General features: G+C 41.1%; 2 protein-coding genes and 1 pseudogene across 2 annotated transcripts; all 3 read right to left on the reverse strand.

Annotated features, from left to right (window-relative positions):
* Window positions 1-215: 215 nt before the first annotated feature.
* On the reverse strand, window positions 216-2,393 carry LOC108244909 (E3 ubiquitin-protein ligase TRIM39-like). The gene has a single exon (XM_017431452.3). The coding sequence runs from the start codon at window positions 2,192-2,194 to the stop codon at window positions 806-808; it is 1,389 nt and encodes a 462-aa protein (XP_017286941.1). The 5' UTR covers window positions 2,195-2,393; the 3' UTR covers window positions 216-805.
* Window positions 2,394-3,566: 1,173 nt separating this feature from the next.
* On the reverse strand, window positions 3,567-5,209 carry LOC108244954 (E3 ubiquitin-protein ligase TRIM39-like). The gene has a single exon (XM_017431523.3). It carries the CDS (start codon window positions 5,013-5,015, stop codon window positions 3,813-3,815), a length of 1,203 nt encoding a protein of 400 aa, XP_017287012.1. The 5' UTR covers window positions 5,016-5,209; the 3' UTR covers window positions 3,567-3,812.
* A 2,496-nt stretch (window positions 5,210-7,705) lies between these two features.
* LOC108244910 lies at window positions 7,706-11,534 on the reverse strand (annotated as a pseudogene).
* Window positions 11,535-11,856: the final 322 nt, after the last annotated feature.

The following is an 11,856-nucleotide window of genomic DNA, read 5'->3' on the forward strand; positions in this document are numbered from 1 at the left end:
TGCTGACAAAAATCTCAACTCATATGTTGGAATATTTGGAAAATAAAAATATTTTAAATACAAATATAACATTGTTAATTAAAAGTAAAAATATAGGCCCAAAAACAAATCCCAGAGGGACGCCACTCGTAACGATTACCCAACAGTACATGCTCTCTTTCCTATTTCTATAAAGAACTTCAAACCAGCAATTAAATTTGATTATAATCCCACATTTCTGTAGTTTATCAGAACCAGGCACAGACTTTTTCAGAAAGTCCAAATGCAGCTTAAAAAAGACCATAATTTAAATATAAATGTATGAATATAAATTAGAATACAACAAAATATGTTACTGTATTTAAATCAGACAAGTACATTTAATTATTTGATTCTGACACCTGTTTAAGTATTTTTGCCCTACAGTACATTAAATGTGTGTAAATCCTTCTTGATGATCTTTCTGTTTTGTTGCCTTACAACCTGGAATTTAACAGGATTTAAATTTGATTAAAAATGAATAAATCCACACAAAATACTTAGGATCAGTTAAGTTAAATGGAGGCCGGAACTTGTTTTAAATCAATGTAAAGCTGAAAAATGCTGCATGTACGTGCACTCAGTCCCCAGATCTCAATACTTTTTAGAAATTTAATCACATTTAAACACATGTTTAAGTACATATGTGTGCATAAAAGCTGTGAATTCTGCTCTGTGTTGAGCGTCATGGAGGTTTGTTGGGATATTTATTAAATAAACCTCTAGGACATGATTTCTAAATGACCTTACTCGACAAAGAATGTGGGAAAACATTTCAATAATTGGTTCATAAAAGGACTGCATGCTGTTCTGTGACAGGTAAAATCCTCAGAGGGGATGTATTGTTGGTCCCGATGAAAGGAAACAGCTTCTCGCCGAACGTTTGCATGAAGGTGTGAATATGTTTGTTGGTGCTGAGCTCAAAGAAAGACAGCCTCCCTCCGTCCCAGTCCAGATGGACTCTGACCCTCCTCAGCGTTGTCACCGGGAGGATTTCATCAGGAAGTGGATAAGAGACGGCCATGTAGCTTCCCCTAAACAGACACAACCCCCAGAATCCGCTCTGGATTCGTCCCTTTCTCAGAACGGACTCCTTCACCACGCCGACACCCCAGTTTTCACCACTTCGGACCTCGACATCCCAGCTGTGAGTCCCCGAGTTGAAACCTTCAGAGCCCAGAACACAGAGGTGCTGGTCAAACCTCTCTGGGTTCTCAGGAAGGTTCTGCTTCTGTCCGAGCCTGACATCAGTCAGGTCTCCAGACAGGATGATGTTTGGGTGAGCCGTGTTTGGATCCAGGACCACGGGAGAGTAGGAGACCAGCTCCTCCATCCTGGTCCAGATGTTGTAGCTCAGGTTGCCCAGATGTTTGGCCTCATCAATCAGAGCTCCTGCAGCTGGCGGTGGATCGTCCGGCAGGGGGTTCTGTTGGATTCTCTTCCTTGCAGCTTTGTATTTCTGTAAAAATGAAACCCCTGCACCCCTCAGCTCCTCCTCTGTCGCTCTGATTGTGTCTGAAAGATATAAAATCTCTCTGCTCAGAGCTTCGGCCTTTTCACGCATCGCTTTCCGTTTTTTCCTCTCCTCCTCCCTCAGAGCAGCGATCCTGACCTCCTCTTCCTCCCGTAGAAACCGGTGGAGCCTTTCAAACGCCTCCATGATCCTCCTCTCTGTGCGCTTGGCCTGAACCCCGATATGTTCAGCCGTGTCCTCAAACTTCCCCTTCGTGTGTTTAAAGAGACTCAGCTTCTTCTTCAAGGGTTTCAGGGACGTCAGGAGATCCTGTTTGTGATCCTGCACGGCCTCGTCGATCGGCCTGAAGCTGTGGTCGCTGTGCAGTTTGGAGTCCCGACACACGAGACAAACGGGTTCCTGATGGTCCAGGCAGAACAGTTTGAGTCTCTCGGAGTGCAGACCGCAGAGAGGTTCTGCTGAAGCTTTCTGCTTCCTCTCTAAGGTGAACGTCTCACACACGTTCCTTAAAGCCAGGTTACGGAGAGGACGTCTGAACAGAGACGTCTCCCTGCAGAGTGGACATATGTCTTTCCGTCTCTCCTGCCACCATCTCTGCAGGCAGTCTTTGCAGAAGCTGTGGCTGCAGGACAGGACAACCGGGTCTCTGAAGATGTCGAAGCAGATGGGACAGGACAGGTCCTTCACCGACTGAGAAGACATTTTACCTCGAAACGAGCTCGTCGTCAGTTCCTCGTTTTAAAGCTCCAAATCTGAAATCAGCAGCTAGTGTCCTCGAGTTTGCCCGTCTTTTCTGACGGAGTGTCTCAAACGCTAAATTACAATAAAAACACCGCCTCTGATTTGTTCCTCCTATGAGCAGAAACGAGGAACATCCAGACCGAGAGGGAAGTTAAATAAATGTCACAGATTTATTTAAACTGACAGAACGGTCCACACAAGAGAAATGAAACAAAATAAAAGGTTTTAAACACAAACCTAAATTTATTTCTGCCGTATACTTTAAGTTTCTTTAACTCCCATGAAGCTACGTCTTTACCTTGAGCCTCACGTTCAGTTAGAAGAAGTCAAACATGGAGTAAAATATGACAACAGAGAGGAGTTGGTTGGGGAAACATGCTCACCTGTACGCAGGTATCTGATTGACTCGTCCTGACCTGCAGAAGGCAGAAAGGCTGAGCAGCACAAACAGAAAGATCAGTTGGGTGTGGCGGCCATCTTAAATTGTGCTTCCTCCAGGAGTAAATCAGTTGTTGAGCTACAGCCAGTGATTGTTTCCTTAAGGTTTCATTAAAATCCATCCATTGGTTTTTGAGATATTTTGCTAACAAACAGACAAATTTTGACTCCAAGTAGTTAATGGCAAATTTTGAAACAATCCATTGGAGCTCAAAATACGTGTTTGGGATCAGCCTCGGCCACTACCACACCAAACTTTACGTTAATATCTGTAAAACTGACTGAGTTGTGGATATTTTTGTGTTTTCTAAGGACTGTTGGCTGTGGCGGCCATCTTGAATCACGTTGCTGTACATCCAACCCTCAAACCCCCAGTTTTTTTTTAAATTCCCTTAATCTGAAATAAATAAAAAATCTTATAGTTTTGATTCATTTTGTCAACAAACAGGATTTATGTTTTCTGAGTGATTTTTAAATTCAAATGTCTGAGACGATTATCTTATTTTATAAACTTTTATAATTTCAGTTCGGTTTAACTTCCATCCTGATGATTTTTTTGTCTCCATTTTTAAAACGCTTCGCTTTATGACTGTAAAGTTAAGTTATTTTACGCAATAAAAGTGTTTTCTTTAAAAGAAAAAGTCAAAATAGGCTTTTTTTTAAACAAAAGATTTCTTTATTAGATAAATATATTATAAAAACACTCAGTTATAAACCTAAAATATATAACAGCAGAGTTTAGCTTGTTTTTGTTCAATGGTGAAACAAAAACAGAAAATAATATAAAGGCTGTCTAAAAGCTAAAATTAGCAAAACATCAGCTAAAAGTAGCACAAGAAGACAAATTTATATCCAACTTGCTGAAGCAGATTTTAAACAGAACAGTTTTTAAAGGATTTGAGGAGATCTCAGTGTATTTTTTATGGGGAAAATAGTTGTAAATAATGTTAAATATTTTGAAAAGTATAAACGTTACAAAAACCAAAAGTCGTAGCACCCATCTCCTGAATGAGCTAAAATAGCACCAAGTATACAGAAGTATTTAGATTACAAAACATGCACAGAAAACTAATAAACACATGAAAAGAATCGGCCGACTCAGCGTTTAAACGGATTAAAGCTGGAGCATGAATCAGCGTCTCTACGATCCCCAGAAACCCGCTGTTAAAGGTGTTTCATGCTGTTCTGTTACTGAGATGTTCATCGGTAAAATCTTCAGGGACTGATCACCATGAAGCCCAAAATAGGGGATCATCTTCTCAGTAAAGGTTTGTTTGAAGGTGTGAATGAGTCTTTTTGAATCCAGATCGAAGAAGAAGAGCCTCCCTTTGTTCCAGTCCAGCTGAACTCTGACCCTCTGCAGGTTTGTCACCTGGAGAACCTTATCTGGAAGTGGAGGAGCCTTTGCTGTGAATTTACCCTCCAGGAGAGCTAGTTCCCAGTATCCGGTCTGGATATGTCCTTTTCTCACAACAGACTCCTTCACCACACCCACACCCCAGTATCTGTCACTTCTGACCTCGACATCCCAGCTGTGAGTCCCCGAGTTGAAACCTTCAGAGCCCAGAACACAGAGGTGCTGGTCAAACCTCTCTGGGTTCTCAGGAAGGTTCTGCTTCTGTCCGAGCCTGACATCAGTCAGGTCTCCAGACAGGATGATGTTTGGGTGAGCCGTGTTTGGATCCAGGACGACGGGAGAGTAGGAGACCAGCTCCTTCATCTTCTTCATCTTGCTCCAGATGTTGTAGCTCAGGTTGCTCAGATGTTTGGCCTCATCAATCAGAGCTCCTGAAACTGGTTGTGGGTCCTCCTGCAGGGGGAACTGTAGGACCCGTTCCTTTGAGGCTTTGAAATTTCGTAAAAATGAGACGTCTGCAGCGCTCAGATCTTCTTCTGTCACTTTGATCATCTCGGAGAGATAAGCTATCTCTCTGCTCAGATTGTCTGTGGTTTGCTTTATTAATGTGGCTTTTTGCTTCTCTTCCTCCTGCACCGCAGAGATCCTGGCCTCTTCTTCGTCGTTTAAAAACTGGCGAAGCTTCTGAAAGTGCTCCTTGATCTGCTTCTCCGTTTGTTGGACCTGGACCTTAATGTGCTCTGCTGCTTCGTCACATTTTCCTTTAGCTTGTTGAAAGAGCTTCAGCTTCTCCTGTAAGGGTTTCATGAAGTTTCGCAGCTCCTGTTTGTAGTCCTGCGACGCCTCGTTGACGGGTCTGAACCTGTGGTTGGTGTGCTCCTTTGAGTCCCGACAGACGACGCAGACGGGCTCCTGATGTTTCATGCAGAACAGTTTTAATTTCTCAACGTGCAGACTGCAGAGATCCATCTCTGACTCTGACGCCATTTTGCCTCGAAATATGAAAAAAAAAAAAAACTCAGCTTGTAGAGCAAAAAGATCGGTGTCTCCAAACTTTGTTTTGCTTCAACCTGGAGCTTCTTTAAAACTCCTCTTCCCAGCAGAAACCAACAGCGTGAAGAAGCCGCAGAACCACCGAAGAGTTCTTGTCTCTCGACTTTTTAGATGGCCCGCCTTTAATACACTGCTCACAAAGCGAAACTGTTAGCTGATGCATGTCGTTTCTTGTCCAGGTTGGCATGGAAACAGGAACAAACATACTGTACATCACCTGCTGATAACCATCACACACCTTTGTCATATTTAAAGAGATCCAAATTAACTTTAATAACAGCTCGTCTGAAAGATCTGTGAGGTTTTTTTTTCTTGTTGAGTCAAAGATCTTCTCATTCCAGAGGAGATTCAGCTTAAAAAAACAAATTATCACATTAGTTTTATTGGTGTTCAAACTATAATGCATGTTTGCAAAGGATTGCAGAGGTTATGGTAACTGCAGAACTTAAAATTAAATCTCTACGAAAGACTTTTCTTTCTGTTTTCACACACTTTATAAGCTTGTGCATATTTTGTGCTTTTAATTAACGTGATATCACTCAATGTTTTTGCTCTGTTCTGTGTGATTTATCATTAAAAAGAAGATGTAGCACAGTTTTAACACTTTATCCACATTTTTACAAAACATCTTTTCTTTTCAGAAGTTACAGCTGCTTCAGCCTTGACAAGAAAAACGCACTTTTCTCCGAATAATCGAGTTTAACAATAACTTGTAGCGTGATGAAGAGTCGTAGGTCAGGTGTGGCTTTCTTTTGTTCACATCAGCTCCACTCAGAAACGTCTAACTGTCAGACTCGGTGCTTTCCAACTTTCACTTTTGGTTTTAGATTCCTTCAGTGTTTGTTCAGCACTCCCATATTTTATTATAATTATTTTGTGCAACAAGAAGCTCAAGTTCTCAGCTCTTATAAGAAATGGGATCTTCAGGTGCTGTTTTAGTTTTTGGTTTTTCTTTCACCTGCCAACATGTTCCTCAGCTTATATTTACATACAGAGGATTCTTTTCCGCTTCGTATTTGTTTTCCACCGAGCTGCTTCCTGGTTTTCTGAGACACCTTTTTATGATTAGTAACATTTATCAGATTCAGTCCGTCATGTGTTTGAATCCTCTTAAACGTTCAGAATGTGCTTTTCTGACGCGTTTGGATCGTTGTATTGTAAAGACTACAATGTTTAAACTTACATTTACTTTAATTTGGTTCAAAAGTCACAGAAATTAAAGCCAGCCATGTGGTGTTTGGTATTTTTATCTGGAATAGGACAGAATAGAGTTCAGACTTGTTTGTTTTCAGAGTTTTCTTGAATCTCAACACACACGCACCAAAAACATGTAAACAAAAAGGAGCCAATTATGCATTAAAATATTTGAAATAATAAAATAAAACCAGCAGCAGCCAGGATGTTTGTGTTGCAGCCGTTGAGGGTCAGAGCTTCTTGTTGATGAAGAGGACGGATCTTTATCCGGCTGGACTGGCTCGGTGGGTTAGAAACGTTTTTTCAAACAAAGCACACTGTTGATGAAAACTTTGCATGTAACTGCAAAGATCATAATCACAGAGAGGTTCTTACGTTACAGTTTTTAAACGTGAAACTAACAGGATGTACTGTTTTGGTTCAAAATATTTTTTGTTATAACACAGATGATGAATGCAGAAATTTATGACTGGTTCTAAATTAGTCACAAGTTAATCTTTTTCTGCTGCTGTCGGGCTGATAAACCTGCAACCAGCCAGCAATACAAAGTGAATAAATCACCATTCTGACATTTCCACTGCTGAAGCTGCAGCGGCTCCAAGAGCTGCTCGGACCTTTTCTACCTCGCTCTTTTGTCTCAGTTTATTTGTGTTGTGAGGAACAAATAAGCTAGATAAATAAAACGGCACCCACATGGATATCTGGATTTGGGTTTTCTGTCTGAGCTCCATTCTGAGGTTGTAGTTGGCGTGTATTGATACGAAGAAGAATTCAGCAGAAGGCGATGGTTCATTTTTCTCATGTCTCATATAGCTAACATCTTATTTCCATGTTACAACGTTGAAAACCAGATTTTTAGGGTAACATGCAATATTAAAGGCACTCATTGCAAAGTCAAACCACTCTAAAAAATCTGCACAATATTTTTCTCATATCAATAGACAACATGTCCTTAAATTAAAAGTTTTTTTTATGCAAAACCTGTGATCAGTCGCCAACAATCTCATTTATTTGTTCACCTGCGGGATTCTTGTATCCACCATTTTGATTTATCTATTTTTATGATTATTTGAACATTCAAAAATCGATGCACAAACCTAAATTTGTTCATACAAAGCTCAATAAAATATATTGCAAAGCACGTTTGTTAACCCTAGTAACTTCCAAAACAGAACAATATTTTTAAAGGATTTGAGAAGATCTCAGTGCATTTCTATGGGGAAAATAGTTGTAAATAAGGTTAAGTATTTTGAAAAGTCTAAAAGTTACAAAAACCAAAAGTCATAGCACCCATCTCCTGAATGAACCGAAGGACTTGAGATATGATCGGCTAAAATAGCACCAAGTATACAGAAGTATTTAGATTACAAAACATGCACAGAAAACTAATAAACACATGAAAAGAATCGGCCGACTCAGCGTTTAAACGGATTAAAGCTGGAGCATGAATCAGCGTCTCTACGATCCCCAGAAACCCGCTGTTAAAGGTGTTTCATGCTGTTCTGTTACTGAGATGTTCATCGGTAAAATCTTCAGGGACTGATCACCATGAAGCCCAAAATAGGGGATCATCTTCTCAGTAAAGGTTTGTTTGAAGGTGTGAATGAGTCTTTTTGAATCCAGATCGAAGAAGAAGAGCCTCCCTTTGTTCCAGTCCAGCTGAACTCTGACCCTCTGCAGGTTTGTCACCTGGAGAACCTTATCTGGAAGTGGAGGAGCCTTTGCTGTGAATTTACCCTCCAGGAGAGCTAGTTCCCAGTATCCGGTCTGGATATGTCCTTTTTTCAGAACAGACTCCTTCACCACACCCACACCCCAGTATCTGTCACTTCTGACCTCGACATCCCAGCTGTGAGTCCCCGAGTTGAAACCTTCAGAGCCCAGAACACAGAGGTGCTGGTCAAACCTCTCTGGGTTCTCAGGAAGGTTCTGCTTCTGTCCGAGCCTGACATCAGTCAGGTCTCCAGACAGGATGATGTTTGGGTGAGCCGTGTTTGGATCCAGGACGACGGGAGAGTAGGAGACCAGCTCCTTCATCTTCTTCATCTTGCTCCAGATGTTGTAGCTTAGGTTGCCCAGATGTTTGGGCACTTCAATCAGAGCTTCTAAAACCATCTGTGGATGACCCAGCAGGAGGCGCTGTTGGACTCTTATTTTTGCAGATTTGTAGTTTGTTAAAAATAAAATGTCTGCAGCTCTCAGGCTTTCCTCTGTTTGTTTGATTGTCCCTGTCATGATTGTTATCTGTCTATTCAAAGCTTCGATCTTCTCTTTCATTGCCAGACTTTTCAGTTTTTCTTCCTCTCTCAGTGCAGAGATCCTGGCCTCCTCTTCCTCTTGCAGAAATTGGTGAAATGCTTTAAATTCTTCTTTAATCCGTTTCTCTGTTCGCTGGGCCTGGATCCTAATGTGTTCTGCTGTGTCATCAAAACCCTCCTTCACCTGTTTAAACAGTTTTACCTTCTCTTGCAGCGGTTTCATGAACTTCAGGAGATCCTGTTTCTGATCCTGCACAGCCTCATCGATCGGCCTGAAGCTGTGGTTGTTATGTGCTTTTGAATCTCGACAGATGAGACAAACAGGCTGCTGGTGGTTCAGACAGAACAGCCGGAGTTTTTTGGAGTGCAGACTGCAGAGATCCTCAGACTCAGTTGACGTTCTCTGTTTCCTCTCCAGTAAGAAGGTCTCACACAGGTTCTTCAGTGCCAGGTTGCAGGGTGGATCATTCGATGAGGATAACTCCTTACAAAGTGGGCACAGGTGTACTTGTTTCTCTGACCACCACCTCTGCAGACAGTCTTTACAAAAGCTGTGGCTGCACGACAGGATAACAGGGTTGTTGAAGATGTCTTGGCAGATGGAACAGGAAAGATCCTTTTCAGATTGAGAAGACATTTTACCTCCAAAAAAAGTCCTTTAACTGTTTCCTTCCTACTTTTAGTTTGATCCTTTGTCTTCTAAAAACTCCCGTTCAAAAGCTTGGATCAAGTTTGGTCCGGTGTTCTTTCTTTCGTTTGCTCAAAATGTCGACTTGACATTGACAACACAATGGTTACAAAAGCAAAAGTCATATGACTCCTGTTGTCACGCGCCCTTATGAGTAAGGAACGAGGAACTTGTTTGACATGTATTCTCCCGAGCAACAGCTCTGATCACTGCTTCAATGTGCCGCCCTCCATTCAGACATTTTGCTCTTAATAAATTATGATGATTTGTGTATTCTGTGCAGTAAAAATATCAAGTTTAGCATATGAACACCATTTTATGGCACACATAAAACCTAAAGAGCCAAAGTTTAAGAAAATTAAATAAGTTTATTGACTTCCATTTACAAAATTAAGTTTGGTTTGCAAGTTAACTCAGACAAAGATTGATAACTAATAGAATATATGTTTGAATATTCATACACTGGCATGAACAATAATTTATCAAGGATTCATGTTAGCAACATTTAACATTAGGACTAATGTTTAGAAATCAAGCTTTTTTAAAAAACTGATCTTGCCCACAAGGTTAGGATGGTTATGAAAATGATTCTTGTATCCACCATTTTGATTTATATACTTTAATGATTATTTGAACATTCAAAAATCAATGCACAAACTTAAATTCATATAAAGTTTAATAAAATGTAATGTAAAGCATGTTTATTAACCCTTGTAATCCCAAAACCCTGTTGATAAGGGAGCAGCGTGGTTAAGGGTAACAGAGATTGTCACTGGTAATATCTTCAGTGGTAACTCATTCTTAGTGCAAATGTAAGGAACCATCTTCTCAGTAAAGGTTTGTTTGAAGGTGTGAATGAGTCTTTTTGAATCCAGATCGAAGAAGAAGAGCCTCCCTTTGTTCCAGTCCAGCTGAACTCTGACCCTCCGGAGGTTTGTCACATGGAGAACTTCATCTGGACGTGGTGGAGAGACGGCAGCATATCTTCTGTGAAGAAGACTCACTTCCCAGTATCCAGTTTCTATTTTACTCTTTCTCTGAGCAGATTCCTTCATCACACCAAGACCCCAGAACTCCTCATTTTTAACTTCAACGTCCCAGCTGTGAATCCCTGAATTAAAGCCTTCAGAGCCCAAAACACAAATGTGTCGCTTGATCCTCTCTGGATTATCAGGAAGTTTCTGTTTTTGTCCAAATCTCACACTGCTCAGGTTCTCAGATGCATAGAGATGAGGTTCAGCTGTATTAGGATCCAGAATGACAGGAGTGTAGGAGACCATGTCCTTCATCTTGGCCCAGATGTTGTAGCTCAGGTTGCCCAGATGTTTAGCCACGTCTATCAGAGCTCCGGAGACGGGTGGTGGAACATCCAGCAGGGGACACTGCTGCACCTGTTTCTTTGCATTCTTGTAGCCCTGCATAAATGAGACATCTGCAGCTTTCATATCCTCCTCTATGGCTCCGATTGTGCCTGATAGAGCTGCTATCTGTGTGCTCAGTTCCACAATCTTTTCCATTATTACTTTACTTTTTAGTTTTTCTTCCTCCCTCAGAGCAGCCATCCTAACCTCCTCTTCCTCTTGTAGAAACTGGTGAAGCTTTTTAAACTGCTCCGTGATTTCCTTTTTCTGTGTGTTGGAACTGGTTCTTAATATGTGCTGCTAGTCCATCAAACTCTCCTTTAGCCTGTTCAAAAAGGCCCAATCTTTCCTTCAAGGGCTCAAGAGATTTTAGAAGCTGCTGCTTGTGATCTTGTGCTGCTTCATTGACAGGTATGAAGCTGTGGTTCCTGTGCCCTCTGGAATCTCGGCAGACAAGACAAATGAGCTCCTGATGGTCCAAACAGAACAGCCTGAGTTTCTCAGAGTGCAGATCACAGAGTGGTTCAAATCCGCCTTTAGCTTTCTGTTTTCTTTTCAGTAGGAAGTCCTCACACAGGTTCTTCAGTGCCAGGTTGCAGGGTGGATCTCCTGACAAAGATAACTCCTTACAAAGTGGGCACAGGTGTACTTGTTTCTCTGACCACCAGCTCTGCAGGCAGTCTTTACAGATGCTGTGGCCGCACTGCAGAACAAGAGGGTGTCTGAAGATGTCCAAGCAGACGACACAGGAGAGATCCTTTTCTGACATTTTTCTCCAGAGTAAAAACAAGAATGTAGCTTCAAAAAAGAAAACACAACTTTCACTTTGAGCATTGGTTTTTCAAAAATACTTGTTTGAAGTATCAGTATCTCAGTTTTCCAGTGTTTCAGTTTTCTGTCCACAGTCCCTGTAATCCCATTTGCTCTCGCTGTGAATCTTGAACTCAGTGTTTTGAAACAGAAACTATCTGTGTTTAATAACCAAGGTCTGTTAAAAAATGAGGAAGGAACACGTGTAACAACAGACTTTGTAGCCTGCTGAAATGTAACACACCCACAGCTACCTGTAAATCTCTGAATCTCTCAACATATCAAGTCCATTTAAACACTTAGTTAGGAGAACTATTAAATGGGGGTTTAGTTTTGGGCTTTATACATGGTACAATCAACTAAACTGTAATAAAATTAACAGCAAACAACTCAAAATTGTGTCCACAGCAATAAAAACCATTGGGAGATCCTATAAGATTTTCAACTTACTGTAATTATGCATT

Source organism: Kryptolebias marmoratus, linkage group LG4 (genome assembly GCF_001649575.2).
Source record: "Kryptolebias marmoratus isolate JLee-2015 linkage group LG4, ASM164957v2, whole genome shotgun sequence".
Classification (NCBI taxonomy): Eukaryota; Metazoa; Chordata; class Actinopteri; order Cyprinodontiformes; family Rivulidae; genus Kryptolebias; species Kryptolebias marmoratus.

What these genes read in the sequence shown, in the direction of transcription:
- LOC108244909 (XM_017431452.3), bottom strand. Translation starts at nt 2,194, where the DNA reads ATGTCTTCTCAGTCGGTGAAGGACCTGTCCTGTCCCATCTGCTTCGAC.
- LOC108244954 (XM_017431523.3), bottom strand. Translation starts at nt 5,015, where the DNA reads ATGGCGTCAGAGTCAGAGATGGATCTCTGCAGTCTGCACGTTGAGAAA.